General features: G+C 40.5%; 1 protein-coding gene across 3 annotated transcripts in view; it reads right to left on the minus strand.

Annotated features, from left to right (window-relative positions):
• The window catches only part of UTRN (utrophin), a 497,025-nt gene that overhangs the window by 359,318 nt on the left and 118,322 nt on the right, over nt 1-19,385 (minus strand). For all 3 annotated transcript variants that reach the window (XM_075267488.1, XM_075267486.1, XM_075267487.1), the window contains 9 exons: nt 17,809-18,047; nt 17,154-17,334; nt 16,813-16,958; nt 14,557-14,769; nt 10,289-10,402; nt 9,201-9,356; nt 8,549-8,719; nt 6,407-6,586; nt 2,122-2,256 (listed from right to left, as the gene is read on the minus strand). In XM_075267488.1, coding sequence (XP_075123589.1) covers nt 2,122-2,256; nt 6,407-6,586; nt 8,549-8,719; nt 9,201-9,356; nt 10,289-10,402; nt 14,557-14,769; nt 16,813-16,958; nt 17,154-17,334; nt 17,809-18,047 — 1,535 coding nt within the window. The remainder of the gene's footprint in view (nt 1-2,121; nt 2,257-6,406; nt 6,587-8,548; nt 8,720-9,200; nt 9,357-10,288; nt 10,403-14,556; nt 14,770-16,812; nt 16,959-17,153; nt 17,335-17,808; nt 18,048-19,385) is intronic.

Raw genomic sequence — 19,385 nt, forward strand, 5'->3', positions numbered from 1 at the left:
GTAACCTCAGTGAGCTTTGAACTTCATAGCCAGATGTATCCAATCATAAGAAAAGGTATTTAAGGTGGCCAATTGCAAGTTGATCTCCTATTTGAATCTCCTCTGAAGAGTGGCATCATGGGCTACTCAAAACAACTCTCAAATGATCTGAAAACAAAGATTGTTCAACATAGTTGTTCAGGGGAAGGATACAAAAAGTTGTCTCAGAGATTTAACCTGTCAGTTTCCACTGTGAGGAACATAGTAAGGAAATGGAAGACCACAGGGACAGTTCTTGTTAAGCCCAGAAGTGGCAGGCCAAGAAAAATATCAGAAAGGCAGAGAAGAAGAATGGTGAGAACAGTCAAGGACAATCCACAGACCACCTCCAAAGAGCTGCAGCATCATCTTGCTGCAGATGGTGTCACTGTGCATCGGTCAGCTATACAGCGCACTTTGCACAAATAGAAGCTGTATGGGAGAGTGATGAGAAAGAAGCCGTTTCTGCACGTACGCCACAAATAGAGTTGCCTGAGGTATGCAAAAGCACATTTGGACAAGGCAGCTTCATTTTGGAAACAAAAATTGAGTTGTTTGGTTATAAAAAAAGGCGTTATGCATGGCGTCCAAAAAGAAACAGCATTCCAAGAAAAACACTTGCTACGCACTGTAAAATTTGGTGGAGGTTCCATCATGCTTTGGGGCTGTGTGGCCAATGCCGGCATCGGGAATCTTGTTAAAGTTGAGAGTCGCATGGATTCCACTCAGTATCAGCAGATTCTTGAGAATAATGTTCAAGAATCAGTGACGAAGTTGAAGTTATGCCGGGGATGGATATTTCAGCAAGACAATGATCCAAAACACCGCTCCAAATCCTCAGGCATTCATGCAGAGGAACAATTACAATGTTCTGGAATGGCCATCCCAGTCCCCAGACCTGAATATCATTGAACATCTGTGGGATGATTTGAAGCGGGCTGTCCATGCTCGGCGACCATCTAACTTAACTGAACTTGAATTGTTTGTCCAAAATACCTTTATCCAGGATCCAGGAACTGATTAAAAGCTACAGGAAGCGACTAGAGGCTGTTATCTTTGCAAAAGGAGGATCTACTAAATATTAATGTCACTTTTCTGTTGAGGTGCCCATACTTTTGCACCGGTCAAATTTTGGTTTAATGCATATTGCACATTTTCTGTTAGTACAATAAACCTCATTTCAATCCTGAAATATTACTGTGTCCATCAGTTATTAGATATATCAAACTGAAATGGCTGTTATAAACACCAAAATATTTAGAACTAAAAATGATTAAGATTAATAGGGGTGCCCAAACTTTTTCATAGGACTGTAGTTGGATTTCTCTAGCCCCCACCATTATCTGAGCAATCAGTGCTAATAGATTTGGTGCTATTTATTGTTATCTACTGTCAGGCAGGAGCAGGCAAGGGGGTGTGATTCTGAGCTCTGACATTGTCCAATGCCTGACACTGCTCACCTGACAGTAGAGGGTCACCTAAAGGATGACAGTGGCCCGTATCCACCTCAAAATCCCGACCAAAAAGACGGCTCCCATTGAAATCAATGGGAGCCGGTCAGTTCTTTTTTTCCGGGAGCCATTTGTTCCGGCTCCCGGAAAAAAAAGAAGCGACATGCTCATTCTTTCAGTAGGATTCGCCTCGCGACATCTGCCTGAAGACACTCCCTCCTCCCGACTAGGCCCATTCATTTGGGCCTAATCTGGAGCAGAGTATGTGACTGAATGCCAACATCCAGTCGCAGCTACTTGTATTTTGGTCCGGAACTTTCGGCGGTCTCCGCCTCAGATTTTGGACAAAAAAACCCCATGTGAATCTGGCCTAATTGTGGTACAATGCAGGTATGACAGATTTTAGCACAAACTACGCACATTTGGTTAGTAATTTGTGCCATTATACATTTATATAGGTCTCGCTCACAGATAAAACACATGTATCCTGCCGTAAATCTATGTGAATGAATATCAGCTTAAACAACGAACAGCTCTCAATGACCAATTATAAACATGGAATATACCAGTAGCTATAATCCTATAACTCTATTCACGAACTTGGTACAAGAACCATTGCATTATCTTCACGTAGCAGCCAATGATAACCTACCTCCAAGGATTCATTAACCGTTTCTGCTTTATCAGGGAGGACTGCAGTGTTCTGTATTCGTTCCTCCAATGTATTTAACCAAGCTGTCTCCAAATTCAGAAAATGTAGAAGTTCTATCCAGCAAGACCACACTTCCTATGAGAGAGCGGATGCAAAAAGTTGTAAAACTTGCTGAGAATCCACTAGGCTAATGGCTTCATTTTAATACCTACTCTCAGGAGAATTCATTACTTTCACATAACTACCTTTTCAGAGGACAATACTTCTAATCTACTTTTGCTGCACATGAAAGCACCATGAAGGTGTCTTTACCATTTCTAAACACAAAATATCATTTACATGCATGGTAGTGAATCTCATTAATAGATCAATAGGCGTCAGGGGAGGCTTTTCTGCTAAGCTAAATCAGTGCTAAAATTTTAATCCAGCTAACTGATGTTTTTCCAAGAAAACATTACATTTTACATAAAGGTTATGTGCAAAAGTGTATAGAACAAAAAATTGGAACTAATCCTTGCTCCTAAATGGCTTTAAAATCTCAAATGTTAAAATACTCTAACAAAAAATTGATACACTGCGTAATGGCTTGTGCATGGCCTTAGGTCTCCTCCACACAGGACAATAAGTGATCCATACATTGTTTGGACTTTCCGGTCCGAAGGCAGTATGGCGACCCAAACTTCAAGCATCTATAATGTTAGAAGTCTTTGTCTTCATGTGGCTCCATTATACTGTACAGTGTTGGCCAAAACTATTGGCACCCCTGCAATTCTGTCAGATAATACTCATGTTCTTCCAGAAAATGATTGCAAGCACAAACTCTTTGGTATTAATATCTTGATTTATTTTGCTTGCAATGAAAAAACACAAAAGAGAATGAAAAAAAAAATCTAATCATTGATCATTTTGCACAAAATTCCAAAAATGGACGAGACAAAAGTATTGGCACTAATTGGCTCAGCCTAATACTTGGTAGCACAACCTTTAGACACAATAACTGCGAACAACTGCTTCCGGTAACCATCAATGAGTTTCTTACAAGGCTCTGCTGGAATTTTAGACCATTCTTCTTTGGCAAACTGCTCCAGGTCCCTGAGATTTGAAGGGGGCCTTCTCCAAACTGCCATCAAGAGATCTCTCCTCCCCCACAGGTGTTCTATGGGATTCAGGTCTGGACTCATTGCTGGCCACTTTACAAGTCTCCAGTGCTTTCTCTCAAACCATTTTCTAGTGCTTTTGAAGTGTGTTTTGGGTCATTGTCCTGCTAGAAGACTCATGACCTCTGAGGGAGACCCAGCTTTCTCACACTGGGCCCTACATTATGCTGCAAAATTTGTTGGTAGTCTTCAGACTTCATAATGCCATGCACACGGTCAAGCAGTCCAGTGCCAGAGGCAGCAAAGCAACCCCAAAACATCAGGGAACCTCCGCCATGTTTGACTGTATGGACCGTGTTCTTTTCTTTGAAGGCCTCTTTTTTTTCCCTGTAAACTCTATTGTAACACTCGCACTGTTGATGCCTTTTCCCAAAAAGCTCTACTTTTGTCTCATCTGACCAGAGAACATTCTTCCAAAACGTTTTTGGCTTTCTCAGCCTGGCTTTTTTACGTCTTTGGGTAGTGGGGTCTTCCTGGGTCTCCTACCGTACAATCCCTTTTCATTCAGACGCTGACGGATAGTACGGGGTGACACTGTTGTACCCTCGGACTGCAGGGCAGCTTGAACTTGTTTGGATGTTAGTCGAGGTTCTTTATCCACCATCCGTACAATCTTGCGTTGAAATCTCTCGTCAATTTTTCTTTTCCGTCCACATCTAGGGAGGTTAGCCAAGGTGCCATGGGCTTTAAACTTCTTGATGACACTGCGCACGGTAGACACAGGAACATTCAGGTCTTTGGAGATGGACTTGTAGCTTTGAGATTACTCAGGCTTCCTCACAATTTTGCTTCTGAAGTCCTCAGGCAGTTCTTTGGTCTTCTTTCTTTTCTCCATGCTCAATGTGGTACACACAAGGACATAGGACAGAGGTTGAGTCAACTTTAATCCAGTTCAACTGGCTGCAAGTGTGATTTAGTTACAGTATTGCCACCACCTGTTAGGTGACTCAGGTAAGTAACAGGTGCTGTTAATTACACAAATTAGAGAAGCATAACGATTTTTCAAACAGTGCCAATACTTTTGTCCACCCCATTTTTTATGTTTGGTGTGGAATTATCTCCAATTTGGCTTTTTGACAATTCTTTTTGTGGTTTTCCATTGAAGACAAATTAAATGAAGATAATAATACCAAAGAATTTGTGATTGCAATCATTTTCTGGAAGAAAATGAGTATTATCTGACAGAATTGCAGGGGTACCAATACTTTTGGCCAACACTATATAGTATTGGGATATAGAGCTGCAAGTTGTCCTGCACTCCTAGAATCATAAATACCTGTGATACTTGGAATCTGGGTCTCTGAACTGGGCCCAGGGAACAAACCAGATTGTCTGGATATTTCTGGACTGTATTCCCCCATCTGCAGGAGGCCTAAAGGACAGCTGTATGACGTCTATCCTTGTTTCCAGGTCGCTTCAAAACTATATTTTCTCTACAACACCTCAATGTTTCAACGTAAAACATATCTGCTCGGAACTAGGGAGCCTATTTCACACTGCCTGTACATGCTCCATATAACACAGAATATTAGCGACATAAAATGCTACAGAATTGTTTTTGATCTACATATCTACTCATGTTAGAATTTTTCTGGGTTCCTAAAGCTCATGTCTGACAGCAAAACCGTTGTCTATTTCCTAGGAAACTAGAAGATGATTGAAATATGCCAAGCACATGAAATGGTAAGAAATAACAAAAAAATATGCGCAGAAATCAAAAAGCAAAACATTTATTTATGCAGAGTAGAGGTATTCCCACCTCTGACACTGTTTCAGAAAAGGATATTACTGGAACATCCGTATTATGAAGAAATATACGAGGCCAACCAAAAGTCTAGAGCCTCACACTCGTAGCATAATGGACCCTATTTGGGTCAGGAGAGCCACGGTAATGCCAAGACATCGACAGTAATACAAGTGTATAAATACTATATAATATGCTTGTTTACTGGCCTTAAACTGTAACACTTTTCTACAAGTGGAAATAACATATCTGAATGACCAAAATAAGCATTAATGACAGTGGCGTAACTACCGCCGTAGCAGCAGAGGAAGCTGCCACAGGGCCCGGGACATTAGGGGCCCGGTGACAGCCACTACCGCTGCTATCATTATACTCAGGGGTCTTTTCGGACCCCAGAGTATAATGATAGGCGGCCCGGGAGAGGTAAGAAACATAAAAAACACTGTTACTTACCTCTCCACGATCCGGGCAGGCTTCGGCCTAGTTATCTGACGTCTCATGACACCGGGTCATATGACGTCTGACGTCATTGAAGATGGACTACTTCAGAAGCCGACAGCGTAGGAGCCGGTAGATATAGTGAGTAACAGAGTTTTTTATGTTTTTCTCCCCCTGGGTCTCTGATTATTATATTCTGGGGTCTGAAAAGACCCCAGAGTATAGTAATTGTTTATGGGTGTCCACAGTGGGACATAATACTGTGTGGAGGGGCCACTATGGGGTATAATACTATGTGGAGGGGCCACTATGGGGATAATACTGTGTGGAGGGGCCACTGAGGGACATAATACTGTGTGCAGGGGCCACTAAGGGAGATAATACTGTGTGCAGGGGCCACTAAGGGACATAATACTGTGTGCAGTGGCCACTAAGGGACATAATACTGTGTGCAGGGTCCACTAAGGGACATAATACTGTGTGCAGGGTCCACTAAGGGACATAATACTGTGTGCAGGGTCCACTATGGGGTATAATACTGTGTGCAGGGGCCACTATGGGGTATAATAGAGTGCACAGGAATGCGTAGGGGGGGGGGGGGGTCGGTCGAGGTCTTCAGCATCGGTCGTGAGGGCCATGTCAAAAGTTTGCCACAGGGCCCCGCCATTCCTACTTACGCCACTGATTAAAAATATAATATAAGTAAACTAAGTTTAATCTGATATATCTGATATAGTATGCAATATATACATTTTACTTACATTAAACACAAGATGAGAACAATATCTATCTGTGTATTAAAAACACAAATATCTGAAAAAAACAATTTTGGACAAATATATCTAAATGGAATATGGACTTTTGATTACGGATTATGACCCCATAGACAATAAATATCAAGAAACCCCATAGACAATATCAAGATAGTGAATGGATTCATATATACCTCTAATGTGTGGCACTTCCCTCGGATTCTATTACATAGAAGTTGATAGTTATCCAGAACCTCTTTTAGTTCCAATGTCAAATCTTGGCCACCAGGTGGTCTCTTGGCAGCCATAGTCATAATGTTATCCTTTAAGATCTTCACTCGCACCTCTTTCTGCAACACATCTTCTTTTGCTCTCTTTAAGGGTAAAAAACCATTTGTTATTAAAAAGCAGTATATTTTTTTCAAATATTCAAGAAAAGCCTAGGAACCTCAGGAATGATCAGTAAACAACCATTGTGAAGGACAATGTTTTGTCACATGCGCGCAGAGTACATTGCCTGATGTGTGATAAAAGAGGAGAGCACCTCTGCTGAACATCTCCTCTCATTTTTTACATTGATGAGATGACTATAGACTGCCCTGTTCCCAAACAGTTCGTAGTCATAGCTACAGGTAAGAACATTTTGTTCAGAACGTATCAGTCTATGCTACGTTAAGACAGTATTATAATTTAGTACTATAGAAAATTTTCTTCAAGTGGTGCTGACTTTATAAGTTATTAAAAGAACACTAAACCTAGAAAAAAAACCAAAATATAACTCTGACTACACATTGTGCCATTATACGAGATTTATGCAAGTTCTTGAAACAGTCTTGTAAAAATTCTGCAGAGAACACGGGGGTAATTTTCTGTAGATCCGTTTTTCAGCTTAGGTTTAGTAAAAGGATGGGAACATTTTTGTGCACTTCCGACAGAGCATTGGGGAGAGGGTCCTGCTATATCCAGTTGTCTTACAGTATTAGTTTTAAAGGGGTTGTCCAAGACCTCAAACTAATGGCTAATGAAGAAGAGATTAAGAAAGAAATTGCAGGGATATTTTATTGTGAATTTTCTATGTGCATTCTTCCTTTGAAGGCCTAGACAAGAGTACTCCAGAGTGGGAAAACACTAAAATGTGCCAATATGCTTATTTGGCCAACAGGAACAAGAGTTCTGGCCTCTCCACAGGTAATAAATGGAGCAGCAGGTGGACCGGTCAAGTCCATTAGTAATAAAGCTTAACCAGCATAGAGAATGCACTGGCAAGCTTTATTAATCCCAGGGTAACCCCAATGAAGTATTGATACACATTAGGTTTGGCAAAAAAAAGTATTTCAATATTAAAATGCAGTACAGGAAACTTTTTTTTAATATATCTTATTAAAGAATAAATTTTCTTCTCTTCTTATCTCTAATAGCACCAGTATCCATACCCAGCCTAATACACTGAAGTCTATGGAGAGGGAAGAGCGAGCATGTTCAGAAGTCAAGGAGGCCTTGAGGTCTCCCTCAACACACTAGGACTGCATACATGTCTTTGAACTACTTTGAGGTCTGCAGTCTGTGTACCGTAAAATGTAATATCCCCTGCCCTTTGATGAGCTGGAGTGAGAAGATTTATAATACACAGCCTTCCACTGTCAGAAAGGAGAAAAGTAACTATTTTATTGGCATAAAATAGCAGCTGGGCACTGGAATAAAGTCAAGGAGGGATTCGGTGGAGGAGGCTGTAGCACAAAAACGGGGTATGATTACTATGAAGTGTACAGAGACAGGGTACAGGAATGATCAGAAGCTTTTGCACAAAGACATATTGTGAACAAGTCTGCAAGGGGTCTAAGCCCAGACAGAAAAGGGAAGAGAAATGTAAATGCTGCTGTGCATTTGGAACATGAATGACAAGAAATTGTGCAGGGGGGGGGGGCCAAGCTGAGCATTTTGCACCACGGCCCATGAGCCTTTAGCTACACCCTTGTTGGCAGCTATTGATTGATTTATTGCCTCATTTTGGATGGTGGCAGGGCATTACTTTATTTGATATAGTAGAGTCCAACAAAAGCCATTTTAGTTGCTGTTTACAGGAGCTCCTCCCATACCCTCTCCATGGACTTCTATGTTAGGAGTAAATCAGTCCAATAAATAGAGAACAAAGCAATTTTCATTAATAAGACCTATTACAAAATTAGTTATATTTACCCGTATTACCAGTTTTTACCTCTTTAATACAATTATGCTATTCTATATTTTAAAGTATTAACCGTCAGCAAAAGAATGGTTTTCCCTTGTGGTCACTGAGAGGTTTATGAAGTTTTCCGATTTGTATAAAAGTTGCTTACTTTCATTTCTTCTACTGCGCTCTCAAGCTCTTCTGGAGACTTATACTCAAAATCCCTTTCCAAATATTCCTCCTCAGCTTGTGTCATCCATTCTTGCATCTCTGCCAAGTCCTTCTTCAAATTTACAGCCTTCTCTTGACTTTCGGACAACCTGTTCATCTGATGAATAACCTAAGAAGCAAACAAAAACTTATCGCTGGATACTTGTGTGCGGAGAGCAACTGAGCTGTACCGTATAGCAGGACACTAAATACATATGGAACAACTTCACATAAAAATAACCAATGTAAAATCTGTAGTAATAATAATTTTTATAATTTATTTAAAATGATTTATTACTCGTCGCCGTATGATTATAGTGTTAGCCATTCTATTAACAAACTATCCTTTCTGCGCAGCAGTTGTGATTTAATACTGTGAATGCCCAATATCATTGCCATGGTCCAAACTAAGCATTTATCGTACTCATCTGTAAATAAGTCTGACGTAACAAGGCAACAATGTGACAGCTACTGACAAAACAGTCCGAATCAACCATAAGTGAAGGCTATTAGCAACACCCCCCTCCTTATTCCCTTAAACTCAGTTTTTCATCCATGGTCTAACCCATATTTAGGATATCTCCGCTCTATGGCATATCTCGCTCTTTTACCTGTTTACTTAGTCTCTCCCACTGTGCCTGCTGGTCGGCAAGTCTAGGCACTACCCATGTGTGGATCATGGTGTCGGAGTGGTTTCTAAGTCCCGATTCTGCATCATTTAGCTTGCTTAAACACCCTTCCACAGCTTCCATTTCGTTCACGAGAGCCTGAAAAGATGGAGACAAAATTAACATGAGTCATCTGGACAATACAAAAATAGTCTCAAGCCTTGAGCGTCTGAAATAAGCCAACGCTATATTTGTAGAGCACATCCACAATCGTGTGCACTATTTATACACCTGGTGTTGTCATTCCTGTATAACTTCCATTCAGAAATGCTGCACCTTCTAGAACTGAGAGATCATTCAATTCAATCAACAAAAACATCTAAATCTATAAATAGGTTAAGTATAAGATACTAAAAATAAAGGGGTTTTCAGATGAAGATCAGACTCTTTCCATATATATTTGTCATAATGGATCAGTGAGCCAGCCATATAACAAAGCAATGTCCATATGGACCCTTACCTTCACCTGCCCTCATATATATACTCTCATTAATTGGACACCTTATTCTTAAAGCAAAAGCATCAGTGTTGTGCTAACCAATAGAGGCTTGTATGGATGAATAAAGGTTGCTATATACTTAAGATAAAGTAGCTGTTGGATAAACACTCATTTTAACATCTATCCCTCCAGATGTGTTTTAATAGGGAAAGTGAAATAGCACTGCCATACACCTCTGAAGGCAGATTATATATATCCCCACCAAAGATCAGGCGTGTTAAATTCCAACTATCTAACTCTTCTCTCCACTGTCAATTGCTGCAGGTAGGAAGTTGGAGGTCGCCATACACATTAGAAGGTCGGCTGGTCCTACTGAAATGATCAGGTTCGTCTGACCTTAATCTAATGTTTATGGCCAGTTTTGGCTGGAAAACATTCTCTGGACTATCTAAAATGAAACAAAGACACCCCCTAAGAATGTGACAACCTTGGTCCACTTATTTCTCAATATATACGGCAGTATATAGAGTATTCCCATAATAATGAGGATTTTCTATAGCAGCTAGTCATTCGCTACGGTTGGATACATTACCATGCACTGGTCCAGCTGTTTCTGTAGCCCCTCAGAGTCCTCTGATGTTGTGTGCTGGTTCAGAACAAAATCCTTTGCCTCACTGATCCATTTCTGCACAGATTTGGACTCGGTCTGATGAAATAAATGAACATAAGACATGCTATAACATGACCTGCGTCAGGCAGAAATCCAAACAATGATAACATAAAATACATGGTGATATCATCAATGTGCACGCCTCTGTACCACTAAATTCACGATTACCGGTAAACAGAAGGCATTAAGTTATCGAGGTATACCAATGGTTTGGATGAAGTCGCCATTTGGAATCACAATATGTTTGCGCTAATGCTTCTTCCTGTCCAGTCTCCTTTTCACACACTGGGGGTATTTAGCAATATATATATATATACACACACACACACACACACATATTTCTTTTATCATTATGTATAGTGAGAGGATTTTGTATGAATTGGGCTCTTAATTATAGCTTTTCTATATATATTTTTTAACCTTTTTACGTATTTTTTGGACTTTCAACGTCTATCTTCAGCTTCATATCCAGTATATTAATATATTCCTTTGTTGGGGAACATAATTCATTACAGTAGGAAGGAGGCACCATTGCAACATAAGTATCATTTGGGAAATGGAAAGGTTATGATTATTATCCCATCTGTCTTTTCTTCCATTCAGTTGTTTCTCAATACTTTGCATCATCCAATAGCTCTCTTTTCTTTCTCTTGTACAGTCATTACTTTCCCCTAAGTAGTACTTTAAGGGCCATTCACACGGAGTAACGTGCTGCATGACCTGGCATGTATACGCCATGTGAGATTTTGCGGGCCGTATATGGTCCCATTGATTTTGATGGGAGCGTGGATCGTAAATGCAAAATCACGGCTGCAAAATCACGGCTGCAAAATAACGCGGCGTTTACGATCCACGCTCCCATTGAAATCAATGGGAGCATATACGGCCCGCAAAATCTCACACGGTGTATACGTGCCAGGTCACACGGCACGTTACTCCGTGCGAATGGGCCCTAAGATTGGAGTATATAAGGAGACCACTTATGTGTGTCATATCAGCTGCCCTGTCTACATACTTTGATAAATACAACCCTGATGGGGTCTCAACATGTCAAGGAGCCTCTAACAAAAGGGAAAAGATCTACTAAGAGTCTATTGCAATGGACACCAACAATCCCCCCGGACCAAGAGGTGCATAGCAAGTTACTCCCAACTTTTGCTAATAGAGGAGTCACTGATTCGTTCCCTCGCGAGTCCTGAGCAATTATTTCTTCCAGTTTCTGCACAATTAGCCTCTCTGCTGTCAGGTGGGCGGTCCCTATCTGTCTGCTCTAGCCCAGGACCGCCCACCTGACTAATGAAAGTATCAGAACTGATTAATTGGAAATGGTGAGGGCTTGAGAAAAAAAAAACTGCCCCTGAATCACTGGAGGGGTACTTATAAGGGTCCATTCACACGGAGTAACATGCCGCATGATGTGGCACGTATACGACGTGTGAGACTTTGCGGGCAAAATCACGGCCGCAAAATAACGCAGCGTATACGATCCTGGCTCCCACTGAAATCAATGGGAGCGTATACGGCACACAAAGTCTCACACGCCGTATACGTGCCACATCAAGCGGCACATTACTCCGTGTGAATGGACCCTAAGGATGCAAAGAGTTGGAGATGGTGGAGATTGTGAAATGTCTTCTTTAACATGGCCATGAACAGCATATGTCTACAATAGCTACATTTACTAGGCCTTACAGTCCAACAATATTTTATTGGCTTCTTTTTTTTGATAAACTCTTCATAAAGTCAAAACTTACTTTCATTAACAAAATGAGTTGGACAGAAGTTATTAAATGTCCTTCTTTGTTATTAGTCTAGAGCTTTACCAATGGCAAAGTTATCAAATGGCATTAATTATTATCCCTGAAATGTCTTTCAGACTCCTGTCATCTCAGAGAACAGAGAAATGAACTGAATTATCATTCTATCAAATTCCCATTCAATAGGAGCAATTAATATAAATGATATGCAGTCAGGTATATGAAAGGGAAAGAGTCGGGAAATCGGATTTCGACTTCTAATGCACAAAGACACTCGCCGGGAGATGGAGATGATATTAATAGAAGAACAGAAAACACGGCGTTATACGTGTTTTCTACTTGACCTTACTATAAAAACAACATCAGAGAAAAAAAAAACTCTCCTTTCCAGTAAATGTCAGCAGAGAGGATTGTGAGTGATTTCCACAAGCATAAAAAAGGACTTGAAGGACTCGCTCATTTTACTCCTGACAAGTTTCTATATTCCGATCCCTGAGTAAATAGGTTTGTGGGAAACTGTATGGTGGTTCCTGAAGTTACAATATTAACCCTTACTGATGAGATTTTCAGCTTTTTCCATTTTTATTTTTTCCTGTTCTAAGAGTCACAACTTATTGTGGTATTTTTTTCAACCACATGGCTGTATGCTGGGCTTGTGTTGTCAGGGACAAGTTGTATTTTCTAATGACACCAATGTATGTTTGCATTGTTTTAGGGTTTAATTATATATGGCCTATAGATCACCATATGGGATTAAAGGGATACTACCATTAAAACACATTTTTTTTTGTCATTGACACGTAGGAATAGCCTTAAGAAAGGCTATTCTTCTCATACCTTTAGATGTCTTCTGTGCGCCACCGTTCCATAGAAATCCCGGTTTTCATTGGTATGCAAATTAGTTTTCTCACAGCACTGGGGGCGGTCCCTAGTGCTCAAACAGCGCTGGGGGCGTCCCCAATGCTGCAAGAGAACTCTCCATCGCCGCCTCCATCTTCTTCAGGAACGGGCTCCTCACGTGTCTTCTTCCTGAGCTGGCAGTCAAACTTCTAGGCCTCGGGCAAAGCTGATTGCGCATGCCCACAGCCACAAGAAATACGGCCACTTTCACAGTAAGTAAGTTGCCATTTTCTTGTGCCCTGTGGGCATGCGCAGTCGGCTCTGCCCCAGGCCTACAAGTTTAACCGCCTGCACCGGAAGAAGAAGCGTGAAAAGGACATTCCTGAAAAAGATGGAAGCGTCGCTGGAGAGTTCTCTCACAGCATTGGGGACGCCGCTAGTGCTGTTTCAGTGCTGGGGCCCGCCCCCAGTTCTGCAAGATAACTCATTTGCATACCGACGAAAACCGGGATTTATACCGAATGGCGGCCCGGAGAAGACATCTAAAGGACAATTTCTTAAGGCTATTCCTAAGTGTCAACGAGAAAAAAATGGTTTTTAACAGTAGAATCCCTTTAATATTTTTACTACACAATTCAGGAATTTTAACAATTGGTAAATAGTAATTATATTTTTATATGTTAAATAGGCAAAGGGCTGAACTGAATTTTTTGTTTATTTTTCTAAAGTTTTTTTATTACACTTATTAAACAGTCATAACACAACATACATAAAAGTATATGGAGCCCTATTACGGTATGTTCACACTGAGTTGTTTGCAGGACGGACTCCACCTCAAAATCCTCCTGCAAAAAAGGCTCCCATTCATTTCAAAAGAAGCGACATGCCCTATCTTCCCATGGATTCAATGGCGTGAAACCGGTTAGGCCTATTCATTCAGGCCTAATCATGAGCAGGATGCCGCAGCGGGATGCTGATAAACTGCGCAGAGAAATCACACAACGGCAAACTAGCCCATATACTTCTATATACAGTATCTACGATTTCACATAGAGCCATACAAAATGTCAGATTCCACCTTAACTGTTTGATGTGTCATCAGACACCATATTAAATAAGTATTTACTCATAGAAACACCTCTAAATGAAAACATTTCAATAATATGGTATTATATGAATGTCCAACACCTTAGTACACGTCCCTGTACTAACTGGGCATATGTTCCATGTTCCAATACATCTGCAGAAATACTGTTGGTGTAGATGCAATCTCCACAATAAAACCCCTGCTGAAGAGGCTGCAGCATTCAGATAAGCCCTGCGACCTCTTCACTGAATATAAAGCACAGTGCCATGTGTATTGTAGTGGCTGTGCCTGGTACTGCAGCTCAGCGCCATTCACTTGAACAGGATTTCACTGTTGTAACATGTCACCAATGTATGTAATGTTTTCGGCATAAGGAAAGACCAACGGCTCAACAGCTGAGGAGCGCAGAGGCCTCTTCCTACAGCTTATCATTGTTTTCCTGGGTGTGTGACCCACTGATCACATACGACCTACCCTAACTGCTTTAAAGCCACTGCTTCCTTTACCTCAAAAACCTTTAGTTTGGAGGAAATGTCTTCTAGGATGTAGATGTGGTCAGCACAGAGGCTCTTTAGCTTGCTCCACTGTTCTTCTATGTCTCGACACTCATTCATGTAGACTACTGTCTTGTCTTCTGGGGCTCGCTTCTCAAGCAGCCTGGTTTCAGCATACAGTGTGTCAATACCCGGTTTCTGGCTTTCTAGGGTCTGTGCAAGAACCTGATAACAATAAAGAAGAGTTGGGCTTTCATTTCAGAATTGCATGTTATTAAATATATTAGGTTGTAAAAAGAAATATAAGGAAGAAAGAAATAAGGTTAAAGACAGTCAGAGAGATAATAGATAGATAGATAGATAGATAGATAGATAGATAGATAGATAGATAGATAGATAGGAGATAAATAGAGATATAGATAGATAGATAGATAGATAGATAGATAGATAGATAGATAGATAAAGATAGATAGAGATAGACATTAGCAATACATTTATTAGCTACGGTGATACTTAGGCTACAATAACCAAGCTGTAATAATAAATCTATTATCCTCTGCAGATAACAGCCCAAGCATTTGTATGGAAGGCTTCCCATAAAGAACACACTTAGAAGATATACAAATAAAGGAACATTATGTCATAGCACAATAGGAAGCTGTCTGTCTTAAAGGGTGCCTGTCAGCATCACAAATATTAATAAACCAGCCCCAGTACCTTACAGTGCTTAGAGTATTGAGTACAGCGCTATAACTTGTTCGTAGCATGGCCACTTGATTTTGACAACCCTGCTTCTTATTCCTATACGCATGAGCTAATAGCGCATCAGGGGAGTGTTAGGGCTAGTTCACACGGGGACATGGAGGAGGATTTTGACAGCGGAATCCACGTCATAATTCTCCACCATACAATGTTAGTCTATGTAGACTGCTAGCTTTTTTTTTCTGCTAGCAGATTTTTCTGCCAGCAGAGAAAAAGAAGCGACATGACCTTTCTTCAGGCGTATTCCGCCTGAAGAAAGCAATAGAAGTGAATGGGAAGCATTTTTTACCGCGCGTGTTTTTGCAAAAAACCGCAACGCGTTTTTTGCGGCCCGTTCTCTTAAAGGATGGGAAAACCGCCTGGAAACGGTTTTTACAAAAAAACACTCCACAAAAAGCGTGCCATGGTAAAAAAAAAGCTTCCTAATTAGGAAATGTTTTTTCCGGTGCTAAAATAAGCCACACGTTATTTACGTGTGAACTAAGCCTTATAGGGCAGCCGAGCATCGCAGCAAAATCTTCCTCTCACTTAATACCCCTCCCAGCAATAGTGACTAGAGATGAGCGAGTACTGTTTGGATCAGCCGATCCGAACAGCACGCTCACATAGAAATGAATGGACGTAGCCAGCACGCGGGGGGTTAAGCGGCAGGCCGCCGTCAAAGCGTAAGTACCAGGTGCATCCATTCATTTCTATGGAGCGTGCTGTTCGGATCAGCTGATCCGAACAGTACTCGCTCATCTCTAATAGTGACATGATCTGAACTTTCCCCCACCTCCTCCTGAACAAGAGGAATGCTCGTGATGCTCCGCTGTCGCATATATATATATCACATCTGTAGATTTAGAGAAAAATAACTTTGACGTCTCATGTAAATGAGGCAGTTGGTGCACTGGAGTGTTTGGAACAGGAGTACCTTAATACCAGGAATAAACAATTCACAGCAGCCTATTTGGAGCAGAATGAGGATCACATTCAGATAAGGATTGCCAGCCATCATGCTACAACCACTTCCTACAATAAATTATTTCATGTGACAAGGATAATGCTCTGATGACAGCTCATTTATACTAATTGTCTCATTTATGGCTCAGTTATTACAATATTAATTGGAATCCTAAAGGGAAATTCTGGTTGAAAGGTCTCAAATTTATCAAACCCGAAAATCTTATTTACTTTAAGTCCCTGAATGCGCAGATCTCCTATTCTTACCTTCTCTGGATCATTTCATTGCCTTTATAGAATTTGGTGTAACACATCCAAGTCAGAGTTTACATAAACACTATGCTGAGTGCCTTGGTCAGAAATAGAAAGGGAGAAACCTCAAGACCACCAGGATCACAGAATAGTGACTTATCCTCAGGCGAAAACCATAGTTATGTGGAAATAGGCTTTATGTACAGAGTTTGTTGCAATGTAACAAATATTTAGGCTGAAATGTTCTAGATCTAACAAATATTATGCAAAATGTATTAATATTTTTAATATAAACTTGTTAAAACTCACCTTTGCCTGATGAAGAGCTTGATCTACAGTTGTTGGATCGCAGAGACCTGTCAGCTGTGACTGTAACTTGTGCTGACACTCCATTAGTATTTCTTTTAGTGCTTTCCGGGTATCTAAATACTGTTGACTGGGTTGGTGTTCCAGAGCTGAACAAAGTAAAAGTACAGCCATTATATTGTTACCTAACACACAAGCTATATACTGTCAAAATGGACCCAAACATTTCTCAGTAACCTGTAATGAACAATGTATCTGTATACAGTCTCTGCATATAATTAGCTTTTAGAAAAGGTAATTCCGACGTTCAGTATATGAAGGTATAAATGTAACCAGTGACCAACCTTTTTGATACTGTTCAACTTCCTTTTCCATTTGACCTTTCAATCTGTCATAGTGGCCAGTGACACTGTTTAGGCTACCTTCAAGGAAAGTAGGGGCAGCGGGCTGAGAACTTATGGGCACTGCTTTCGATCTCAAATCTTCCACTTGTGTGTACAGGTCTCTGAATCTGTCCAGCTGCAGCTGTGAATGAGAATATTTAGTCAAATTAAAGTATTAGGTCTCATTCACACATCAACATCCATGAATATGTGACGCCTGAGATATTCACAGATATATACCAACACGCACTTGCTAGAGAACTACTATATCTACTATACTATATGGTGTGAATCTTTACCATACACCCTTTAGGTGCCTGGCCGAAATATACTTGTCTTCCCAGACCACACCCTTCACTCTCACAATATATATCTGTCATTACTGATCCGTAAAAACGTGACACATTATATATGATGCTGTCAGATCAGTATAACTATGGTTGGCTTGGTAAACTTAGTTGTAAAATTGATGCAAAAATGGTTTTGTAACAAGACCGTGTGAAACTGGCCTTAGGCTAAAATTAAATCTATGCAGTATAAAGCATGGAGGAACAGAACAGTTATGCTGCAGTATATGTTACTGTAGTAGTATATATTTTATTGTATATGTATTTACCTGTCTAGCCTCCTTTAGTGATTGCAATGGAAGCTCTTGAGAAGGTAATGGCTGGGTGTTCAACCATTCCTCTTCCTGCCTTAGCTTTTCTTCCAAAGCATTTAACTCTTTAAAGTAAGCAGTGATCAAATCCTGATACAGAATTCCCTTATGAAAATCTTGTATTTGGTTGTCTGTGTTGTTCCATTCAGTCTTTAATCTGTCCAATAATCCTTTCACATCTTCTTCTGGTAGATCTTCTGTAAGAACACACATAAAACCCAATTTACTATATAGGTTGACACCTGGTGATCACATGAATTAACGCTACACAAGGGGACACCATTACTATAATATGGCATAAAATGTGTCAAAATTTGCTGTGTTTGGCTGCATGCACACGGAGTTACGCCAGGCGCGAGCGCATTGAAGTGAATGGGAAGTGTTCGGGAGCCGTCTGCTGCGCTCGCGTGTACGGCTGTGAATGAGGATTTTTACAAGCCCGGCGTAACTACATGTGCTGTGCAAAATGTCCCATTAACTTTAGTCGATTTTTTCTAACAACGTTTAAATGGATATCTGTTAGCAGAAAGAACAGTGGCTTTACATGACATTTTAGAAAAGATTTTTGGTGCAACCACTAGGTAGTGTAAAATTCTCTGGAGTTCCACTCTGTTTCCGACTTATTTTTCACATGATCATAACCAGGATTTGGACTCATGAGTCGCTCGGCCCCTTCTCTTCTCCCCTGATCTCACAGGTCATACCTGTGCCTTGGGGGCTGGTTAAGTCAGGCAACCTCACCAAAACACTGGTAATTCTATGAGATCAAGGGAGAAAGGAGGGGGTGGTGTGACCCAGGAGTTGGAACGCTGGTTCTGGTCATGTGACACAGGGGTCGGAACCAGGGCACAACCCCAGGTTCATAATCTGCCAGATCAGATAAGTAAATCTAAACTCCCCAGACAAACTCTTTAATGTCACAAATGCTACCAGAAAAACAAAATTAAATGAATTTTAATTATGCTTTAAAATAAAAAGCAAAAAAATCCCCCCAAAAAACAAACATTCACACATTAGGCACAGCAGATGGCATTGTACCTTATAGAAATAGAAGCCTTCAACATCACCAAGATAAATTACCAAATGTAAGTTAGGAAATTAAATTTTAGAGGACAATATTTGGATGTATTAGCATGATACAGGAAAGGACTAGAAAACACTTCTTACACGAAACCTACAACAATACTATAGTATTAAAGTACCTTATATAGATATTCATTTCCAAGGCTCAGGTTTGGCGTCACAAATAAAAAAGCTGAATTTGCAGCTGTCCAAACTTAACATTATTACAAAACTGACATTGCCTCGAATCACCACTAGGTCTTGTACACAAGCTTGCTTCTTTCACAAAATACATTTCATAACCTGTCGGCATCATTGGGCTGCAAGAGAAGTCATTTTCCTATGCCAACATCCAGTGAAAAGTACCTAAATGAGTGGCATGTGATAAAAAATTAACTTTGGGATGTGCAAGCGTCTGCATCACATGAGAGTACTTCGAGGTGCGTTTTTTTCTCCATACGACATATTAGAGT

The sequence above is a fragment of the Leptodactylus fuscus genome, chromosome 3, assembly GCF_031893055.1.
Source record: "Leptodactylus fuscus isolate aLepFus1 chromosome 3, aLepFus1.hap2, whole genome shotgun sequence".
Lineage (NCBI taxonomy): Eukaryota > Metazoa > Chordata > Amphibia > Anura > Leptodactylidae > Leptodactylus > Leptodactylus fuscus.